This window comes from Rattus norvegicus, chromosome 8, assembly GCF_021556685.1.
Source record: "Rattus norvegicus strain SHRSP/BbbUtx chromosome 8, alternate assembly SHRSP_T2T, whole genome shotgun sequence".
NCBI lineage: Eukaryota > Metazoa > Chordata > Mammalia > Rodentia > Muridae > Rattus > Rattus norvegicus.
In genome coordinates, this window is record NC_141541.1 from 116,394,339 (window position 1) to 116,417,583 (window position 23,245).

The window sequence follows — 23,245 nt, forward strand, 5'->3', positions numbered from 1 at the left end:
TGGCCCTAGTGTCTACCCAATCTCAAAGATTATTAGGTTATATTTGAATGAAGCCAGGGCTAGTGTAGTGGTTTGAAGGGTTAGGACTTAACCTGTCCATCTTTACAAGGTCATCATAATAGAAGGCTGAGAAAGTGGGGGGCTTCTTTCTGTCGGGAACTGCGGGTTTCCAGTGTATGGCCTATTACTTTCCATAGCCATGGTACCATCATCCCTTTTTCTTGGCATGCCAGTCTATTTGACTGTCCCAAAGTGCAGCAAGAAAGGGTCTGGTTCGCTTCTCACCGGCTCTAGCTTGAGACAATGCCCCGCTTGGCAGGGATAGGGGTCAGACTGTAGCTTCACTGTTTTCTGCCACAGTCTATCACAGGTTTTTGGTTTTTTGTTTTGTTTTTGTTTTTTTCCGGTAGATGCACTTAGACTTCAAAGACCTACGTCCCAGGATTCCACACGGCTGGCGGGTTGTTTATCGCAGCCGTCCCAGCGCCCCGCCCCGAAGTTTGTCCAATCAGGGGGGAGCAGTCAGAAGTGGGTTTGTTATGACTTCCGGTTCACTGCCGGAAGTCGTGCGGTGGAGCGAAATTTGAAGGAGTGGGAACCGCGGCCGGTTCGGCCACCCAACTGTGTCTGTTGCTGGCTGCTGGCTCTCTGTGCTGCTTGAGCCGAGCCATCATGCCTATCCGCGCGCTGTGCACTATCTGCTCCGATTTCTTCGATCACTCCCGTGACGTGGCTGCCATCCACTGTGGCCACACTTTTCATCTGCAATGGTGAGTGACGGCGAGGTGTAGGGCCCCAGTGCGTGTCCTAGAACCATTTAGACGCTAACGCCATTGGTTGTCCATAGAGACAATCCATCCTTGGATCTAAGACAAGTGACGACGACATTAGAGGAGCCTCACGGAAGCTTTCCAACGTGGGCAGAAGTGGGCCAGGTGGAAGTAATACAGGTAGCCCAGGGAGGGATACAGTGAAAAGAGTTAGGTGCTAAGAAATGTGCCTTTAAAATTATTAGTCTGAGCGAAGATGAACTTTTACCGCACTAACGAAGCATTTTATTTGAGATTCAAAAAATTGACCAACAACTTGGTAGGTTTTTGGCAACCCTTGAGAGTCTGTGTCATTTGCTGGATGAATTGGGTTGTTTTCATCCAGAAACATCTCGTTGGTCAGACACTCCAGGAAACCTGACTTAATTTGGAATGGCAAGGAAGTGCCTTCCTGTCAACGGGTCCTGAAACTCAACTGTTTCATGAGTGACAAAAGACAGTCCCTTTGCAACTGGGCAGGCTGGTTCAAAGCTCCCAACAAAAGAGAAAATAAGGTAGAAAAGAAGTCCTTTGGGGAGACTGGGAGGTTTGGGAGGGGAAAAAGGGTCCAAGAGGCAGGAAGAGGTGTGAACACTACGGGTGTCTCTTATTTGAAAAGCTTTGTTTAAAACCAGTGTTACAGTCTGCAGTGTTGCATATCCCAGTACAGGCTGGAGAGGAGGGAAAGTGTGGAGACAGAGTGATCGGGAGTTTTAAGGTCAGTCTCAGCTACATAAGTAAGGGAGAAGTCAGCCTGGACTTTCTGAGACTTTGTGTCAAACAAACAAAACAAACAAACAAACAGAACCACATATTTTAAGTTATGTGTTCTATGTGTGTGTTTGTGTGGCTATGTGCATGGGAGTGTACGTAACCTCAGAGGCCAGAGTCGTCTGATCTCCATGGAACTGGAACTACAGACAGTTGTGAGTCACCCGATGTGGCTGCTGGGAACTGAACTCAGGAAGGACAGCTGGAAGAGCAGTACCAACGCCTACCCTCAACCAGTGAGCTATCCTCTCTCCAGCCTTTTAAACACAAGCAAACAAACAAGCCTGGCTGTGTATGGCTCAGGAGAACTGGTTCTGTTTCTTCAGCCTCCTAGAGCTCAGACTGCAGGTGTTCGCTCCATGTGTCCCCATCCCTCAGATCCATGCCCCAGGCATGGAAGGCAAGGGCTCTTCGGCCGGTTTATCCCCCCAGGCCTTGTATCTATTTTTGTTTGTTTGTTTTGTTTTTGAAATAGGGTCTTGCTGTGTAGTGTTGGCTTGTCTGAGATTCAAGGCAGTCCTCCTGCCTCAGCCTCCTGAGTACTGGGATTGCAGGTGAGACCCACCACTCCTGGCTCCCACCTACCTATGTACTTTGTCTCGTGTATCCTAGGCTGGCCTTGAACTTGCTGCATAGCCAGGGATGACCCTGGGTTTCTCCCCCCCCCCCCCCCCCCCCCCGGAGCTGGGAACCGAACCCAGGGCCTTGCGTTTGCTAGGCAAGCGCTCTACCACTGAGCTAAATCCCCAACTCCGACCCTGGGTTTCTAATCATCCTGTCTCGATCTCTCAAGTGCGGGAAGTACGTACTACCATGCTTGATTTATATGATGCTAAGGATTGAATAATGCTGGGGCTTTGTGCACGCTTGGCACTGTTCATTGAGCTACATTCCAAGGCCTTCCTACCCCCACGTATATTTGAATAAACTTTTTTTTTTTTTTGAGACAGGGTCTTACTATGTAGCTGACCATGAACAAGGAGATCCACCTGAGCTTGGAAATTAAAACTGTATACCACCCCACCCAGCACTCTTTTAAACATCTTTTTTTTTTTTTTTTTAAGATTATTTTATGTATATGCGTACACTGTCGCTGTCTTCAAACACACCAGATGAGGGCATTGGATCCCCATTCCAGATGGTTGTTAGCTACCATGTGGTTGCTGGGATTTGAACTCAGGACTTCTGGAAGAGCAGTCAGTGCCCTTAACCGCTGAGCCATCTCTCCAGCTCTGTTTTAACCATCCTCAGATGCTGATTCAGTGGCATTAAGTACATTAGCAATGTTATGTAACCTTCAGTGTCGTTATCCGAACGTGCCATCAGCTGGACAGAAGCACATACCCCATTGAATACTAACTCTCTGTGTAACTCCCCCCAGCCCCTGAGACCCTCTGCTGCCCCTTGTGTACCTGAGTTCCCCATACCTGGGATCCCATGTAGGTGGAGTCCTGTATCCTCTGCCCTTCCGAGAATTCCATGTAGCATACTAATTTTAACATTCACCCATCTCTTAGTGTGTATCAGAATTTCATTGCTGTTGTGGCCAATGTTTAATTGTATGTATGAAAATACCATATTTTGTTTATCCGCTCGTTTGTTGATAGACAGGTATTTCCAGATTTTGACGGCTGTGAATAATGCTTCTGTGAACCGCTGTACAGATACCTGTCTGAGTCCTTGTTTCCAGTTCTTAGAATGTATACCTGGGAGCGGAAAGACTGGGCCATATGGAGATTCTATATTTAGGTTTTTTTCGGAACTGGCATACTATTTTCCACAACAGCTGCCGACTTCTCTCTCTGCGTCTCTGTCTGTCTCCCTCTCTTTCTCTCTCTCTCTCTCTCTCTCTCTCTCTCTCTATGTGTCTCTCTAGTTCTCTCTCACATCTCTGAGTTGCACAAGCTGGCTTTTAAACACCATTCTATTGTTTTTTAGTGCTAGACATTGTATACACGGGCTAAATCACACACAGGCATGTGCACAGAGTTTTAGACAAGTTCTCATTATGTAACCCAGGTTGGCTTCGAACTCATAATCCTCTTGCCTCAGCCCCCACTTGCTGAAATTTCAGGTGTGCACCATAATGTTCCAGTATATGCCCCCAACTTTCCTGCAACAAAAAGATTCCAGTTTTTTCACATGTGCCCTAGCCTGGCCTTAACTTGACGAATACCTTGTCTTAGACACGAGCCACTGTCTTCCTTACTATATTCTGTTGAAGTACTGTAGAAGAAACTACAGAAAGTACACGTGGTAAAAGTGCATAGCTTGTAGGGTTGTCCCAAGCCCAGCACATCTGTGCAGCCAGAATGCAGATCTAGAAGCATGGTATAGGATCGGGAAGGTAGCTCACCGTACAGCACTGGTCCCGCATGAATGAGGACCTGAGTTTGCTCTCCAACCCCTCAGAAAAAAGGATAATGTCTGCATTAAAAACTTTACCTCACGTGCCCTTCTGATTATCCCCACCAGCCGCCCACACACACACATAAAGGTACCACTTTGCATGTGTTTTTCTTTTATGCAGATGAGATCATACAGAATATGCTTTTGTGCGTGTGTCTAACTTCTTTTCATCATGTTTTAATGATTCATTGATAGTGTGCTCCTTAGTTAACTCCTGTGCCTGATTAGCTTTAGTTTAGTTGTACGTGGCCTTTGAATGTATTTGTAGTTTTTAATGTATTTATAGGAAATATTTGGACATGTGAGATGGTTTTCAAAGGGGAGTTTGTCTCTTATTCCTCGGGTGAAGAAGGCTGCCTCACTCTTACCCGCAGTCTCTCTCTAAAGTCTAGGCTGGTTTGGAGCTTGTGATCCTCCAGCATAGCCCGAGGGTTACAGTTAGGAACCAGCACACCTATGGGCAACTATTTCAGTTAATATTTGATACCTGTCCATACCAATAAATTATGTAAATCTGGCCATGGTTTGATTTTACCATTACTTAAGGGTGTAGCTCTAAAAGTGTAGCTTCAACCTAAAGTTGGGTATTACCAGAGACTGGATCTCTGAAAGAATGTGAGCTTCATCTGTTACCTACACTGTACAAGCCATTTGCAAAGAACAGCCCTGGGCCAAGACTTCAAACCCCAAACAATAGCACTGCTCAGGCTTTCAGGACTGTCCTGCCTTCAGTGACAGCTTCTCCTGGCAGGCAGGCAGGTAGGCGGGCAGGGCAGGCAGGCCGGGCTGCCTGTGTCAAAGAGGAGCTAATAACAGTGGTCATGTGACCTGTATCCCCAGCCATGCCAGGATTACTAGTCTTCTATTCTGTTTTCACTGTAGCCTAATCCAGTGGTTTGAGACAGCACCAAGTCGGACCTGCCCCCAGTGTAGAATCCAGGTAAGGATGATGGAATGGGGACATCTCATCTGAAGACCTATACCCCTTCTTCCCAGAAAGCAGGGAATGGGGAAGACATCTCTGAAGGAGAAACACTCTGACTTTTGACCTCTTGGTTTGAAGCCAGTTGATACTCCCAAACATCTGTGTGTGAGGAGGTCTGCTTATACCCCACGGGTGGCTGGGAGATGGACTTTCATACTCAGGCTTCACTTGTGTGTATGTGGCCTCCTCTAATATTAGCAGATGTCCCTGTGCATAGACATGACTTCATCCACCAGCAGACCAGCAGTCCTGACTCTGTGTGGGAATGAAGAAGTCTTCTGACTCAAAAGGATGCACACTGGAAAATTAGGTCTGCAAGCAGACCTGGAACACGTGGCAGGCAGTCCAACCCATGCTCAGGCTTTCCTCCTCACCTTTGACCACACTTCACCGTTCTTCTCTGTCTTGTTTTCCCATCCAGGTTGGCAAAAAGACTATCATCAACAAGCTCTTTTTTGACCTTGCCCAGGAAGAGGAGAGTGTCTTGGATGCAGAATTCTTAAAGGTACACAGAATTTATCTCCTCCTACTAAATTCTATTTTTTTTTTTTTTTTTGGTTCTTTTTTTCGGAGCTGGGGACCGAACCCCAGGCCTTGCGCTTCCTAGGTAAGCGCTCTACCACTGAGCTAAATCCCCAGCCCCCTATTTTTTTTTTCTTTTTTTTTTTTTTTTTTTTTTTCCGGAGCTGGGGATCAAACCCAGGGCCTTGCGCTTGCTAGGCAAGCACTCTACCACTGAGCTAACCCCTGCTACTAAATTCTAAACCCTCTGGAAGTTTACCTTTCTACTTAGAAAAAGTGCCCAGAGTGAGTGGAGCTATCAAGGTGCAGGCAAGTGACCTTGAGACAGTCATCAGAGGCCTACAATGTAAGAGGAGAGGGCCAATTGACTATTCTATCTCCCCTTGGGCTTTTGGGGCTCCTTGGACTGAAGGATGTAATGTGCTTCTAAGACTGAGCCGTATGAAGAACTTATGGTTTTCCTGACCAACCCACTTTCTCGCTGGCCAGTTAGTGACAGGTCAGAGAATGGTCCTTCCATTCTCACTGGTCCAGGAAGATGTGTGAATCCACCATCCCCTAACCTGACTGGGACTCAGACTTGCCTGGAGCACATGGTGTAAATGCCTGGGCCTTTCAAAAGCCCAGCCGTAGAGGGCAATGCCCCTGTAATCAGGATTTCTAACCAGATGGAGAGCCAGATCACAGAGAGGATAACCAGGTCACCTTCTATAGTCTCCCATTTCCCCCTCCAGTCTAAAATCTCCTTCCTTTTAGTTTGAGGAAGCTGGATTGGCAGAATGTCTTGATGAAATTGAGTTGGAGTTTGCAAGTGATTGCTGGGCTGTAAGGGTTAATTTGCTGAGAATCTCTCAGATTACAGCTCATTTGACCTGAACCCCCTGGGTGTTGTGATGTCCTTGAAACCTCCGTGCTTCAAGATGGGTTGAGCTTTTGTGTTTGGAGCCAGCCTGCTCATCGTCATGGTAACTGCTCCCAGCTTTAAGAGGTGTCCTCCCTGTGATGGAGACAACAAAGGCAGCTTCCAGCCTTTTCTTTAGCTTTCAAAGCCAAGTCTGTTAGACAAGGAGGCCACATCTTGAATAGTTTGGAGCAAGGACTTGGAAAGTATCCTGCTGAGGTGTGGAAGGAGCCAGGAGATTATGGGGTGTCAGTGTCTGATCTCAGACAGACCCTGCATGTTCTTATCTATCTACTGGTTCCATTCCCGGTTGTTTAGTCCTTAGTCCCCAGCCCAGCTGCCAGTAGCTCCTGCCTCCAAGTCCTGGGCAGCGGCTTGGAGTGGGGGCCTTTCTATTGGTCACATGTGAAATTCTGAGTGTTCTCTTAATGTTTAAAGGATGATCTAGAGGAAAGTCTGCCCAGAGTCTTCCACAATGGACGCTTGTCTGAGCCTGGAAGTGTGCTGTAAAAACCTTTGTTCACCTAACTGAAGGCATCTCTCTTGCTCACAGGGACATTGAGCTCTCTAGAGTCCCAAATGGGAACTGGATTTCTTTTACCCCAGCCTCTCAGAGCCATTCTGGAACTTGGAAAGAGGTAGACTGAGGCAGGATAGAGAGAACTAGTAGTGGTTTAGAGTGCTTGGCCCCCCCTGTTCTGTATCTCAGGTGAGCACAGCTAGTGCTCTGAGAGTGTCAGGGTGTGGTAGGACCAGGAGCCCCAGAAGCCTCTGCTGTTGGCTAAACTCCACTTCCTGTGGGATTCATTTCCTACAGCTTTCTTACCTTTTTAAAAGTCTCAAAGAGAGGCTGGAGAGATGAGTCATTGTTTCTGGGTGCTGGCTGCTCTAGCAGATGACGTTTTGGTTCCTAGCACCTATGTGGCAGCTGACAACTGTCCATAATTCCCTTTTCAGGGAATCAGACACCTTCTTCTGGCCTCAGTGGGCAGTGTGAATACACACACTTGATATGATGCAGGCAAAACATTGACACATATAAAAAATAAATAATATTAAAAGATTTATGTATTTTATGCATATGAGGTTATTTATGTATGTGTGCCTGCATGCCAGAAGAGGGCATTGGATCTCATTACAGATGGTTGTGAGCCACCATGTGGTTGCAGGGAATTGAACTCAGGGTTTCTGGAAGAGCAGCTCTTAATTGCTGAGCTGTCTCTTCTGTCTAAAAATAAATAAATCTTGAAAAAAGAAAAATGTCCCATACCAGGCATGGTGATACATGCCTTTAATCCTAACACTATGGAGGCAGAGGCAGGTGGATTTCTGAGAGTTCAAGGTCAACTCGATCCACATAGTGAGTTCCAGGACAGCCTGAGCCATCCAGTGACACCTTGGTTTTTTTGTTTTGTTTTGTTTTTTAAAAAGCTCTGTAGACAGTCTCTGTTGGCTTGGCTTTAAAGTACATTGGGTCCATTCCTGACCAATAGTCTTCACTGATCCTGGGCTCTCCACAGCCTCATGGGAGGCTCAATGGAGGCTAGCTATACTGTGTTCCTGTGACTTATTATGTGAATTGTCTTGCAGAATGAACTGGACAGTATCAAGGCCCAGCTCTCCCAAAAAGGTAAGGTAGCAAGAGACAAGAGGTCCTGGGCAGTCTCTGACTTGGGTGTTAGAGGGAGGAAACCTGAGAGGAAGGCCTCCAACCTCTGCCAACGCCAGGGGCTCATCTGCTTTGTGTGCCCCAGAGTCTTGCTAGCTCTTATAACTGACCCAAAAGAAGAGAGGTGACTGAAGCTGCCTCCTAGGCCAGGCTGGCCCCCCTCTCTTCACTGCTTGGAACTTCGTACCTAGGAGCAGTTTTAGGAGGGGTTCCACCTGGTGTGTTTGTGTCTTCTGGGCTGGCCCCTGCTGAATTTGGCAGGCATTTGCTTGAGTTCTGGAAGGATGAATTAACTAGACCCAAAGGAAAGGGAGAAAAGTGACGCCTACCCAGAGGGTTCAAGCAGGAAGAAGGAGAGCCTGTCTCCTAAGCGAAAGCATTAGCTTAGACTTGGTGCATGGCAGAGAGAGACGCAGGCCACCCAACTCTCTCGCCTGTGCCTTGCTCTTACCTGGCTCAAGGAGGAGCTGCTCGATTTCAAGGGTCAAGGTTCTCATGCGTGAATGGGCATCTGCCTTGCCCCCCTCTGCTCCTGCTCCAGACAGGGAGAAACGGGACAGCCAGGCCATTATCGACACTCTACGGGACACATTGGAGGAACGCAATGCCACTGTGGAGTCCCTGCAGAACGCCTTAAACAAGGCAGAGATGCTGTGTTCCACCCTGAAAGTAAGTCCTCAGAGTCGGTGGGAGGGATGGCTACAGCCATGGCTGGTTTGGAGCACACAGTGGTCTACCTGCCCCTGCCTCCCAAGGCAGAGATTAAAAGCTTGCACCACCATGCCCAGTCAAGGCTCACACTTCTGATGATATCTTCGCTTTCTGCCTCAGCCAGTACCTTTGTTTACACAGTAGTAAAGTGAAGGAGCGTCTCTTCTCCCCACGGCCCTTCTGTCCCATACCCATCTAGCCCATAAGGAAAGGGGCTTATGGATTTTGTATCAGGTTAACAAGGCCTTCCCAGCATTTCACAGAGGGCCTGCTCAATGGAGTCCTGAGTAGGCTGGGCCATGTTTCCAAAAGTGGCTCATAGTCCACTGAGGAGGCCAGTCTGAAGAATCTTCCATTAGGACTCCAGTCCTTGGCGGGGCTGCTCTCTGGAGCCAGATCAAACAGCATCCTAGGGAGGAGCAAAGGCCTTTGAAGTCCGCTGTGCTGAGCGGACCAAGCAGATCAAAGCCTGTAGAGCAAGCAGGCCTAGACCCAGATGAATTTTGTATCAGCCTGGGTTCGAGAGCCTCTTGCTCTCCGAGGGCCACGAGGCGATTGATCTGAACTCTCGATTGATATTCTAGCCTTGTAGGCAGGAGCAGCCCTTGCTGGGTGCCATTTGAAAGGGATGGGAGCCATCCTTGTGAACAGACAAGGCCCTAGGATATTCATTTTCTGTTCTTGCTTAGAGGCCGGGCTGCATCACGTGGCCTAGTCAGTGGGAGGGAACAAACTAGCGCCAGGTTTGCAGAGCAGTCTCTGATGTATGGTCAGACATGGAATGGTCCCACGCTGAGGATAGTTCCTGGTTTGGCTCTCCTGTTCTGGTGCTTTGTGTCTGGGTGACTAGATGAGGTAAGAGTTTGTGCTCTTGACTTCTACTGCTGTATGCAAGCATGTACCATGAGACCAAGCCCGTAGAGCCTTGGCACATCACAGTAAGCCTGAGCCAGTAAGCCTATAGCAAGGCACGTCTCCAGGAGTGAGGAACAGTGTCCTAAAAGCCTCTTTAGCAGAGAAGCATAGGCCAAGTGAGGGCTGTGGTTCAAAGCCTGGGCTGGATCCCCAGCTCTTCACACACAGAGAGACACAGACACATGCACACAGAGCACACACAGACGAGATCAGCATGAGGGGCCCTCGGGTTTGATCTCCTGCAGTTTACCAGCATCTTCAAAAGATAGGGGATTGGGGATTTAGCTCACTGGTAGAGCACTTGCCTAGCATGCGCAAGGTCCTGGGTTCGGTCCCCAGCTCTGAAGAAAAAAAAAAAAAAAAGATAGGCAAATATGGAAATATGGAGGGCCATGGAGGGCCACTCCTAGAATCCCAGCACTTGGGAAGAGGACACAGGAAGATCAGGGGTTTATGGTTATCCTTGGCTACATAGTGAGTTCAATCTGGGGTATATGAAACCCTGTCCAAAACCAAACAAAACATACAGTACAGACAGCTCTCAGTGGCTGTGGTTCTGAGACTCGCTGAGAAGGTGTATGGGCGCACTTGTTCTTCAGAAACAGATGAAATTCCTGGAGCAGCAGCGGGATGAGACCAAACACGCTCAGGAGGAGGCCCGCCAACTCAAGAGCAAGATGAAAACCATGGAGCAGTGAGTCTAGCTGGCTTCTGTACCGTCCTTTCACACCTAGGGCCCTGGGAATAGGGGGTGCAATTCTCAGGGCTGCAGCTGGAAATGGGTTTTGTTCACCCTTCGACTCAGATTCCCAGGTACCTATGGCCACAGATTTCCTTTCTTAACCTCTATGGGCCCCTTCCCTTTCTGTGAGTACTCTTGCTACACTCCTTGTCCTGTTGCCTATGGAAAGGTGGCTTGCTGTGCCTCTCCCTCCAGGAGCCTCTCTGTATGAAGTCCCTGACCTTGAAGTCCTCTGTCAGCACCTTTTTCCTCAGAAGCATCCCTGGAGCTGAGCTCATCTCTGCTGTGGAACCTTTCCTTAGGCACACCCACCTGCTAAAGCATCCTAGCAGCCCAGGCTGTTGCCATAGCAACGGCAGCAAAGGGAGGCAGACTAACCATCAGCCTCCAGATTTCAAATGCCGTGGGCTGGGAATGTTTTTCAGAATTGAGCTCCTACTCCAGAGCCAGCGGTCTGAGGTAGAGGAGATGATCCGAGACATGGGTGTGGGACAGTCAGCGGTGGAGCAGCTAGCTGTGTACTGCATATCCCTCAAGAAGTACGTAAGCCCAGCCGTGCCTCTGCTGTCGTCTTTTGCAATGCAGATACTGTGAAGGAACAGGTTCTAGAACCATATTGTCATAAGGTGAACTCCAGCTCCTAGGCCACTTCCGAGGCCCCTCTGACCTCCACTTTCCTGCATGGAGAGAGAGATTTGTCCTAGAACTGCTGAGAGAACAGAGTATGGGTGGTTCAAAATGTTGTTTCTAGGAAGCTCATGCAGTTCTCAGCCGTGAGATCTGGAGTCTGTTTTCCGTCAGCACTGTTTTGACCCTGCCTGACTTCAGGAGCAAACTCACCTTGTCCTTTCTTGCGGTGGTGAGACGAAGCTGGAGAAAGGAACTGCTTGCCCTAAAGGCACAGCGAATCCAATGCCTCCATTTGGGGTGGTAGGGAGCCCCCTAGTGAGGCTTGTGTACTCAAGGCACAGTTCCTGCAGGTGACAGAGACCAGTTCTTGTTTCTCTACCTTATTACATATGCAGGGCCTGCAGTGGGCGCCTGGAGGCAGGATGAAGAAGGGCTAATTTGGCGAGGCCTTTGTTAGGTTGGTTCTATGGCTCAGCATGGTACAGACTATACCATCAGGGTGTTCTGTTCTGTCCTCTCTTCCCATGGCCACTTTGCAGAGAGTATGAGAATCTGAAAGAAGCTCGGAAGGCCTCAGGGGAGCTGGCTGACAGGCTGAGGAAAGACTTGGCGTCTTCTAGGAGCAAGGTGACTGAGTGGGGGAAAGGGGAAAGAGGTAGCCTGGTCTCGAGCTCGGCTAGCCTGACACCACTGGGCCAGAGAGAGTGGTCTACAGACACTGCTTATGCCTTACTGTTATTGTCCCTTGGGAAACCAGTTCGTGAAGGGATGAGGCTTGGAGAGTACAAGTCTCCAGTGTGGCAGCGTCAGAGACCTGCTTTGTACCCCATCCAAATATTGAGGGTTCTTGGGCCAGCTGCTTTTGTCTTCTACAGGCTGCAATGTGTAGAGGGAAGCGCTCGCTCCCAGGCAACCCTGGATATGTCTGCTTAGTTGAGGTCTGGGGTCTCCCCCGTGCCTCCAGTTTTTTGTTTTTTGTTTTTTTAGACTCTATCCCAACCATACAGTGGGTAGCAGCAGGTAGGGGCAGGACATGTGGTACCACTGGCTTGTCCTTTCTTATAGCTGAAGACTGTCAACACTGAGCTGGATCAGGCCAAGTTAGAACTGAGGTCAGCCCAGAAGGACTTACAGAGCGCTGACAAGGAGATCACGGTGAGACACCCTGGCCTGTGAGAAGTGTGAGGGGTTGTTCTGTGCCTCCGGATGGACTGTTTCTGCTTGGAAACCTGTTGGCAGTGGGTGATGTTTCTGGGCTCTCTGTATCCTCCTGGGTAGGGGAGGTGGGTCAGCATATGCACCCTCACCCTTGTCTGGCCTTCAGCACACACCTACCTTCTCAGCAGAGGCCAAGGGCACCACGGATCTTCCTTTGTGATCTGCTCGGTTCTTACCTCCAAGGCTTCTAATCACCAGAGTCCTCATTCCACCAAGAGGAGTTCTCAGGCCTGGTGTTGGTGGTCAGTCCCCCCTGTTTCCTGTACCCTTCACACAGGCGGGTGTCCTCAGCGCCTCAGCCTTTCTCTCTTGTCCTCTCTCTTCTCCAGAGCCTAAGAAAGAAGCTAACGATCCTGCAGGGGACCTTGAGCCTGCCTCCAGTGACCAGTGAGACTGTCAGCCGCCTGGTTTTTGAGAGGTTGGTTACCTTTCTGGGGTGAATCGGGGGATCACAGGCTGAGAGAGCCTGCACTCCTGGCTTTGGTGGGATAGAAGGTATTTGTGGGCCTTCTGCCAGAGAGCCAGCCAGGCTCTAACTGGAATGTAGCTTTGAGAGAATTCGGGATCTGACAAGGAAAGGCAGAGAAAGCCTTTGAGTAGTCCGAGGACAGTGGCGGTTGTATTGGGGTGTCCTGGAGTTTCTCACCACGTGCATCTGCCTGCCCCCATCTCTGAAACATACTTGAAAGTGTTCACTCTAGAATAACCTCCTCTCAGCCTGGTGGTGTGGGTTCATATGTTCAATCCTAGCATTCAGGAGGCAGAGGCAGACAGATATCTATGAGTTCGAGACCAGCCTGGTCTACAGAGCCTAGTTCCAGGACAGCCAGAGTCCAAAATAAATAAATAATCCCCTCGGGTTCAGGAGTGTGTGCTTTAAGGCTGCCAGCAGAGGGAGCCAAAAGACCCAGGGATTCGTGTCCTTGCCAGGAGCAGGCTTTAATCTTCCTGAGTGTTTTTCACAGAAATGGGCTGGCTAAGAATATTCTGGAGGCTGTCTTCTGCCTGCTGGAGGACCCCAGCGGGGGAGCCAAATTGAAAGCTCCTTTCAACAACCCAGAGTTTTACTGAAGTCACTTTTCAACATATTTTGGCAAATCAATATGTCCCCTCTTTCTGCTGGTGAAATTTACCCATTCAGTGCCTTCCCAACACTCCCCTTTGTCCCTGGGTACTGTGCCCCTGACTCTCCTCTGTATCTCAGCTCCTCAATACTGCATCGTGGGACGTTCACGGAGTGGGCTTAGATGTAAGTGGTTTCTTAGGATCCTACAGTGCCATTGCCAACCATAAGAAAGCACTTCTTCCTGCTTCCATGTTTGCTTCTGCTCTTTCCTCACTGAGGAAAAGCACTGTTGTGCTGACCAGCTTCCTCAGCCAGATAGCACACTCTGTGTGTGTGTGTGTGTGTGTGTGTGTGTGTGTGTGTGTGTGTGTGTGTGCGTGCGCGTGCGGTTGTGCAGATCACAGTAAAGAGGTCAGAGTGTAACTTTGTGGAGTCATTTCTCTCCTTTTGCTTCTACATGGTTGAAGAGATCTAACAGAAGTTTCCAGGCTTGTGCAGAAGCACCCTCACTCTCTGAGCCATCTCGCCAGCTCTTACTTTTTTTTTCCTTAGCATCTCTCTATAGAGCCAAAACTACCCGCCTGTTATAGTTTATGATGACCTGAGAACTGTGGGACTGTGGTGGACACATGGTCTGCCGTGCGGTCCAACACTGGGTTGATTTTGACAACTCGTAAGCTCTGTCCCTGATTCTTCCTCCCATCACACCCAGCCACTGGCCATGCCTTCTCTGAAGTCCCATGTAGCATGAGGGTCTTGTCAAGAGCTTACATAGGTATAGTACATGCCCTTAGGAAAACGACAATCTCAAAAATTATATACTGTAGAGGAAACCTTGGAGCCCAGGCCACCTCAGGCTAGAGACAGAGATTCATTCTCTAGAATACCCACAGCTCCCTGATGGTGCTCCCTCTAGCTTCTATTCTGTGAACCTCGGTCCATTCACACAGTTGTCCTCAGTGTCTGGTTTTTATAGTGAGGAAAACACAAGGGACTCTGCATACCTGCCTTTTCTAATTTCCTTTACCACACAGGCTGTTCTGGGCCTGTGCTCCTGTATTAGGTATTGACTGCCAGCTGCAGCCTTGTTTTTGTAGGTTAGACCAGTCCGCCCAGCCCAGTAAGCACCATGTTATAAAATCTGGTCTGGAGCGCCCAGGAGGGAATGAGCCTACTGTGTGCTCAGTAGGCTTCATGCCAGGGCCACATCTGACCTTGGCACTGAGAGAACAGTTCTGGTCTCTCAAATCAGGAGGGCACTGCATTAGCCAAACCTACGAGTGCAGAGCCGGCTGGGCTGCCTATCACGTTGTGTGCAGGATGACAGATTCCCTGCTGTCACCAGTGTCTTTCTAGGCATGAAAACTCGGGTAATAGGACTGTTGCTTTTAGCATTAGCCCTTTTAACTCAGCATAGTCTATTCTGAACTCCAGGTTCTTCCTCATAGGACTCAAGGTCTCAGAAATAGGCTCCTGGCTCCAGGGCTTGGGAGTGTTCTGGTTTTCTCTGATCTACAAGTGCCTCTGCCTTTCTCCCTTGAGAAGTAACTTGTTGTCGTATGGTTTGGCTTAAACTTTCCTAATAGATATGGGATGTGTAGTCACATTCATGAAACCACTATTAAATCTGAAGGAAGAGAAATCCAGGTGAGTTCAAAGTCCCTGGGGCAGTGCTAAGGTAGTCTTGGAGGAGAGAGGCAGGTGGCAGGTGGGCTAGGACTTGGCCAGCCTTCATGTGTCAGCCCTGTGGGTGCAGATTTCTTCCTAAGAAGAGTAGATACTGTTGGGAATGTTTCTGGAAGATACCTCTAGGACCTGCTCCATGTCCCTCATTTCAACCTGTGCCTACCGCTTGATTCCTTGAGCTGTTTTCAGAGTTGCTTCATGCCTCCCAGCCTGCCCCTTGTGAGCTCTGTCTTCTGGGTGAGGCTCACATTGCCCTGGCCATGCTCGGTGTCAGGCAGAAGTGTCTGGGTGTTGCTGGCAGCGCCCACGCCTCATTTGTTGTGGTGGGGCTGCTGTCGTTTTAGTGCTTTACATGTACGTCTGCACACCAGAAGAGGGCCTCAGATCAGCCGCCATGTAATCTCTGGGATCTGAACTCAGGACCTCTGGAAGAGCAGCCAGGGCTTTTAACCACTTAGCCATCTCTCTAGTCATCATTTAATTTAATTTCTCTTTTTGAGGCAGGGTCTCATACAGCGCAGGCTGGTTTCAAACTCCCTATGTAGCTGAGTATGATCTTGAACTCCCTATCTTTCTGGCTCTGTATCCTGAGTGCTAGGATTACATCACGCACTACCACGGCTGTTTGTGCAGAGGCGGGATTGAATGCAGAGCCTCATGCATGCTAGGCTAGCACTCCACTACCTGAGCCACATCCCTAGCCAGGCTTCTGTGATGTTAGGGTAGCCTCGGGAGGTGGCCCTGCCTTGAGCCTTGCTAGACCTGGCCTCACGCTTCAGCTTGGACTTGTCGTTCAGAGGTCTGAGGAGAACCTGGAGGCAGCTCCAAAGGAGTCTTGCCCTTCCTTTCCCTCAGTTTTACAAAGTGCACCATAGCTCTTGCCCACTGAGGTCAGAGGAAAAGGAGCTATAGGGGAAGTGTTAGGAAGACATCTCTCATGGGCCCTAAGGGCTCCTAATTCTGGTGAGATCTGGGGAGACCTTCATTTCAGGGCAGGACTGATAGCAGCTGAGTTCATGCAGGATGTGCTGACAACTCTGTCACAGGTAACACATCTGCCTGGGGCTTTGGCTCTGGCTTAGGAAGGAAGGCTTTGAGTGCTTTGCCTCATTTCCTGAGGCCTCTGTCACTTGAAGCTCTGTAAATTGGCCATAGGTGACTGTCTCAGAGGTGAGGGAACACTCAGAGTGCCTCAAGGCAAGCCTGTACTATAGTGAAGGAAACACCATGGAGTCCCAGGTGTATGGAGGAGAAGGTACCAAGTCATAGGATCGCTCGTACATGCATATATAGTTTTGTTTTCTGAGACAGGATCTCAGGCTGTCCTGGAACTCACTATATAAATCAAGCCAGCCTCAAATTCACAGAGACCCACCCGCTTCGCTCAGCTGGGATGTGCTCAGGTGTGTGCCATGATGCCTGGCTTGAACATGCATGTGGTTTTTATATTCTCTTTTAGGCAGTCTTGATAGATGGCGTAGGCTGCCCTCAAGCCCTTGTAGCCCAATCCGGCTTTGAACTCATGATCGTCTTTTCTGAGATCATAGGTGTGTGACATTACACCCATCTTCTGTATTGCTTTTTAAATTGACCATACGAGCATCTTTCTGTTACTAGAGTTACTCTTGAGAACACTGTATAGTGTCTTCTATGTCATGTCTTCATCACCGTCAGCTCCTGAAGTACCAGCCACCAGCATGCTATGTGCTCTGATAAGCAGCAGCATCTTCCCATCCACGGCACTCTGTGGTAACATGGCTGAACGACTTGTGCTGAGCTCAGAGAAAGGAGTATGTGTAGTCAGAGGGAAATGCCCTGTTCATCCATTGGTTTAAAATCTTCCCCACTGTGTTTATTTTAAGCAAGTGTGTATGTATTACATGTTATGCTTGTACGAACGACTCAGAAGATGACTTGGACTCAGTTCTTAGCCACCATCTGGGCACTGGGATCTAACTCAGGTCATCGGCCTTTTCCCGGGCAGCCACCTCACCAGCCCATTTTTGACTTTGGTTTTGATTTTATTTACTTCCTGCCTTTTCCAGATTTTCAATGGTCAACTGGCTATGCAAAAGCTGAAGCACTTACCATATTCTTAAAGATTAGGCCTGCCTCTGGGGTGACCCTGAGGGCATTGAGAGTCCCTGGAGCTGAACTGTCTCTTTCCCCCTCTTCCTCTTCCTCCTGTCTTCTATATCTTCCCTTCAACCCTGTGTGTGTGTGTGTGTGTGTGTGTGTGTGTGTGTGTGTGTGTGTGTGTGTGTGTGTGACTTTAGGTGCATGTGTACCACAGCATGCATCAGAAGACAACTGGAAGGATTCATTTTTCTCCTACCACGTGGGTTCCAAGGATTGAACTCATGCTTCAGGCTTGGAAACTATTGTCTCAGTGCCCGAGTCAACTCCCAGGGCCAAGCTGAGTTGCCTGTGATAGCTGAGGTGCTGTGATCTCTCTAGGTCATCACTGTAGTCCCAAATAATGAGATTATCTCTACCTTCAGCCCAGCCCCCGTGGAAATGCTGAAGCCAAGGCTTCACCGAGCACCCTTCAGTGATGAGATTGATCTCAACGCTACCTTTGATGTAAATACCCCTCCTGCCCAGACCTCCAGCTCCCAGCATTGCCACCCCAAGAAGCTCTGCCTGGAGAGGGCACGGTGAGTATTGGTCCCTGGAGGTACCTGTGACCTGGAAGGCGTAGCTAAGTCACCTGTGATCCCTGCCCTCATGGCTCTGAGGGGTTGGTGCAGCTGCTTAGGCTAGGATGACTCTGGCTCCAGGCCCCCAATCCCACCCAACCCCAGCTTGAGTGCTCACTCTGTGAGTCCTGCTCATCCTCAGCCTCAGGACGACATGTTGGGATGTGAGTCCCAGGAGGGAAAATCTGAACTGATGGTGAGACCGGTATCCCAATAGCCTGAATGCCTGCCCACCAGAGTCCTGGTGTGCGACTCTGAATTTTCCCATGTGCCTGTGAGGTTCCTGCTTAATGCAGGACCATCTCAAGCCAGGATCCCATGACCCTGCCACTCCGGAAACAGAGGCTGTCTCCATTTAGGCAGACAGGAAGACCTCTGTGGACCTGTGAGGTGGGACCTGCTCCAGACGTGCAGTGGAACAAGGAGGGGAGGCTATTGGCCTTGCACACAACTGTGCTCCTTCATGTACATGGGTCTGTGCTACTCCAGTAAGGGAGTTCTTTTTACATTTTTAAAATCTCGTTCATCTGTTTTTGTGGAGGGGGGGAGGCATATGGCGATCAGAGGACTGTTTGTAGGAGTTGGTTCTCTCCTTGCACCATGTAGGAACGAAAGATCAAAGTCAAGTTGATAGACTTGGTGGCAAACAGCTGAGCCATCTCTGGTCCTCAGGAAAACTTAATGTGAGCCTTTGGATGTAGGAGAACGAAGCTGTTGTGTTGGGCCCTGGTAGTGAAAGGGAACACAGGGCAAAGCATGGACGTGACCCCCATGCAGCACACAGCTGGCCTGGTCCCACTCCGAAGCTGAGTCACACAGTGGCAGCTCTTCCCTCTTCAGCTGTCAACTGAGGCTGTAAATGCTTGTCCTCCTGTGCATACGAAGTTGGCTGGGCTCCCTGGGACATGGTGAGGAGCCCGAGAACTTGGGGAGCATTGAAACGAGAGCCCAGACTGAGACTTGGTCCTGTCTACCCGACTCTGGTACTAGTCTTTTCAGACTGTACCCAGGGTGTGTCCAGAGGCTCCTCTAAAGGACGTGTGCTGAGTCTGCCTGCTATCTTGCTTACCTGCCTTCTTGTCTTGTTCTCACAGCTCTCCCATGCAGGACATCCTCAAGATACCCAAAGTCTCCAAGTCGGTAAGGGCCAGGGTTCCTCAAAAACATGCAGGGGCTGGGGATTTAGCTCAGTGGTAGAGCGCTTACCTAGGAAGGGCAAGGCCCTGGGTTCGGTCCCCAGCTCTGGAAAAAAAAAAAAAAATGTACGCAGTCCTGCCCTTGCCAGAACTGACATGAAACCTAGCCCTCTAACCTGGGGGTGGTAGTTCATATGTATAATCTGGCGCTCGGGAAGTTAAGGCAGGAGGAAAACCCTGCATAGTGAGTTCCCGGGCATCCCGGACTTTAGTGAGACCATTTCAAAACAAAATAAAACAAAGAAAAAGAAAAACCATTTCTGAGAGTACAGACCAGGTTGAGGTTCCCTCCCCGGCCCAGGACAGACTTTTCAGAGCTATCTGTGGGCCCTGGCTCGTTGTCCTCTGCCTCTAGTCCTTTCTCCCTCACTGCCTGTGTCCTGTGTTGCTGTCTGGCTTCTCAAGTCTGACTCTGGCATCACCCCAACAGGAGTCCCAGCTCTCACTGGGTGGCCAGCGATGTGTAGGAGAGCCAGATGAGGAGCTGGCTGGTGCCTTCCCTCTCTTCATCCGGAATGCTGTCCGGGGTCAGAAACAGCCCAACAGGACCACAGCAGAATCCCGTTACAGCACAGATGTGGTGAGTGTGGCGTGTGGCCAGCCTTTAGGGTGGGGCAAGGTGGTCAGCTCCCTGTGCACTACTCTAACCCATTCTTCTCTTCCCTCTCCCTAGGTAAGAATAGGCTTCGATGGGCTTGGAGGACGAACAAAATTCATCCAACCTGTATCCTTTTTCTATGGCCGTGGCATGAGCTGGCCTTAGGGACACACACTATATCCTGATCTGCAGCCCCAAGTTCCTTACTCCCGGTGCCTACAGCCTGAGGTGGGCTGAGCTGCACCTCCTCTAGTGTATGTACACTTCCTGACCCAAGTCTGAGCTCTTGTGCTGTTTTCCTGTCCCCTCTCCAAGCTTCTTCCTTGATCCTGCTTGCAGACGGACCCAACCATTATCCGACCAATGCCTGTTAAACCCAAGGCCAAGAGTAAACAGAAAGTGAGAATAAAGACTGTGAATTCTGCCTCCCAGCCCAAGCTGGATACCTTCTTATGTCAGTGAAGTGACCAGAGTCATGTCTTCAATCAGTAGACCAAGACCTGGCCAACCGGAAGTGTTTTAGAAGATGGCTCCTCTTGGAACAGTCTAAGAAAGAGGCCCAGAAAACACACTTACTGTGTTCACTGCGCCCTGTACCACACTGGGAAGTGACGTGACCAGTTTACAGTTCTGATCAGCAGGGCCTGCTTCTAGTTGCAGGGTTTTGCTTATAGCTACAACTGGGTGTGGCTGGGCTCCTTCTGGTTTTATAGAACAGGGTCACATTGACTCTTAAGTGGACGGAAGTGCTGGAGGATTCCTAAGCAGGCCACCTTGAACTTCTGCCTGCCTCCAGTTTTATTGCTTGAAATGGGGGTTTTGGGGGGATGATAGGGAAGGTTTCCGTGTAAAATAAAAAGGCATCTTTTCTTCTAGGCTCTGGCTGTATAAATTTGTACCAAAACCTTAGAACATTTCTGGGCTTAGACCTAGTAGATTTATCTCAGCACGGCTCTCTCACAGGGCACAGGAAGATTAGCAAGAATGGCATTCCTGCGGTCTAAACAAAGCGAGTGGGTAAGCCCAGTGAGTTCCAGCAAGCACAACAGGTAACCACTGACTAATTGTTAGCCTCTAGGGCTTGGGTTCAGGACTTTCTCCTAGAGAATTTCCCTATTGGCCACTCACCTGGGTAAGCCGGCCTAAGCTTCTCTTTCCCGTTCACCCATTTTCCTCCCACACCACCTGCTGCTTCCTGCTGAAGACATCCCACCGCTTGCCAGGAAATGGAAAAGAGCCTGAAACTATGAGGATGGAGATGATAGCCTTGGCTCTGTGATGCTTAGCCTTGACTGGCAACTCGACAGGATCTAGATCACGTGGCAAGGGCCTCTCAGTGAGGTCTAGATTAGGTTGGCCTGTGGGCATATCTGTGGAGGGTTATCTCGATCGAGTTAAGTAGAAACCAGCCTACTAGAAATAAGTTGGCATCGTCCCGTGCCTAGGCGGAGGATCCTGAGCTGTTTGAGGGCAAAGAGCTGAGCACAAGAACACATGCACTCTGTCTGCTCCTAGTGTGACCCACTGCTCCACCCTCTGCCTAGACGTCCCCGCAGCGACCCTGTACCCTGAAACTTGAAGCTAAAATAAAAACTTTCCTAAGTTGCTTTGGCAGAGTATTTTATCACAACAGGAAAGTAACTTAGACAGCTATGGGTGTTGGAACCCATTTGGGGACGACAGGAGCCAAGGAGGTTTAGTGAGGGGAATCTCCATCTGGTTGAAAACAGAGGCTGGCTGCTAGCACACGGAGCGTGGCCTTAGGTGAAGTATCCTCAGTATTATCTGTACAGTGGGCAACAGCATCCAACACCAGTGGTGGGAATCTGTAAGTCGGGCTGTAGGTTAGGAACTCAAGATACGGAAATGAAACAAGGTAGAGACAGTGGATCTCTGACTCCATTTACTGTGTCTAAAACAGGTAAACCTGTAGAGACAAATATAGTGACTGGAGTTACTGCCTCCTGCTGAGAGTTTCTGTCATAAAGGGATTTAGAAATATGGTTGCCCCTTCCCTCTGAAAAAAGTATGACCCATAAAGGTATACAGGAAGATAATGTGTTTGTAGTATTTTTTGGTTGGTTTTGGCATGTGTGCATGGGGACGGGGGATGGTTAGAGGTGAACTCATTGTGAAGCTCTGGCCGGCCTGGAACTCCTGGAGACCCACCTGCCCTCTGCCTCCCGAATGCACGTACCACAATGCACTCTTCACAGTGCAGTGACTTCATAGTTTTTAGAGGTGAACTTTTCCATCTGTCTCAGGTATTTTGTCACAGTGACAGCTGAATAATATCCGGTCACAGGGAGGACTGCCTCCGGAGGGATGAACCTAGTCCAAGGGTCCCCTTGAAAGTTGTTTTAAAAAGAGCAAGCCTTGGCCCAGACTCCAGCATCAAGCCATGTGTAGCGGTATATATTTGTATTCACATTAGTATAGAGGGGGAAGTTATTGTCAATTACACAATGAGTTCCAGGTCAGCCTGAATTACGTGAGATTCTCCCTAAAACAAAACCAACAGAGCTTTAAAAACTGTGGCTGAGGGTAGCTTGGTTGGTAGAGCGCTTACCCTGCCCAGCATCATGCAATCTGAGTGTGGCGGTGTTACAACTGTCTCTAACTCCAGTTCCAGAGGACTCTACACCCCTTTCCAGCTTCCACAGGCACCAGGTACACGTGGTACACACACATGCAGGCAAAGCAATCATGCACATTAACATTAAAAAAAGATTAAAACAATAGGGCCAGCGAGAGTGCTGCCAGTTACTCACTGCCAAGTGTGGTAACTTGTGTTCGGTCTCAAGTACCCAAGTGGGAGAAGGGAAAACTAACATCACAAGTTAGTTCCATACGCTTGCTGTAATCATACAAAAATAAAAACAGCAAGGCTAGGAGTAGTGGCTCACACCTTAATTCTGGCCCTCAGGAAACACAGACAAGCAGCTGTCTTATGATTTCAGCCTGGTCTACATAGCAAGTTACAGGCCAGAGCCAGGGCTACATGTTGACAAAACAAACAAAATAACTCAGGTCATGGTGCATGCCTTTAATCCCAGCACTCAGAGGCAAAGGCAGGGTCATGTCTGAGTTCGAGGCCAGCTTGGTTTACAGGGCTACACAGAGAAACCTTGTATTGAAGAAACAAACAATAGCAAGACGCACATCCAGTGCCACCAGTCCATTGAGCCCGTTGTGGTCACAGCTAACCACTTTCCTGTTGGAACTGAGCCCACTCTACAGGAGGGAATTCATGTCTGATATTATAAACCTGATCAAAAACCAGTGGTTGGGTAGGTCTGAGGCCCTCATGGGAGAGCAATAGATATTTTGCAAAATAAACATGATACACCCATTTCATTGCCTTCTGACAGTCACGTTAATGACCGTAGAGCAGGGCCACTGTCAGCTGTTACCAAAGAAGCTTCTTTTTGTAGTGGGCGGTGATGCCTGCAGAGACTCATAACTGGTCAGAGTGTGGGGAAGAAACGACTTGAATGTTTAGCCTTAAAAGAAGTGTCTCTATCAGCCCTGTCCAAGGCTCAGGGAACGCAATGTCGTGGAAAACCAGACGAAATAGTGTGAGAGATGAAGGATGGAGTCTTAGAAGAACACAGTCTTCCGGCCACACATGGCTGCTGTACTCTTGGACTCATAGTAGCTGTGACCTGTGCAAGATCTGAACAAAATTTGGGCTTGTGAGCATCCTGTCGTGGGAGGG

General features: G+C 49.2%; 1 protein-coding gene across 1 annotated transcript; it reads left to right on the forward strand.

Annotated features, from left to right (window-relative positions):
- Positions 1–591: 591 nt before the first annotated feature.
- Positions 592–20,403, forward strand: Traip (TRAF-interacting protein). Its single transcript, NM_001109004.2, is given in 15 exon segments — positions 592–770; positions 4,872–4,929; positions 5,396–5,479; positions 7,988–8,027; positions 8,608–8,735; positions 10,292–10,386; positions 10,860–10,973; positions 11,604–11,691; positions 12,130–12,219; positions 12,612–12,700; positions 17,536–17,691; positions 18,828–18,873; positions 19,360–19,509; positions 19,603–19,653; positions 19,867–20,403. Coding segments are annotated over 15 exon segments (1,410 nt in total). The 5' UTR covers positions 592–672; the 3' UTR covers positions 19,990–20,403.
- Positions 20,404–23,245: the final 2,842 nt, after the last annotated feature.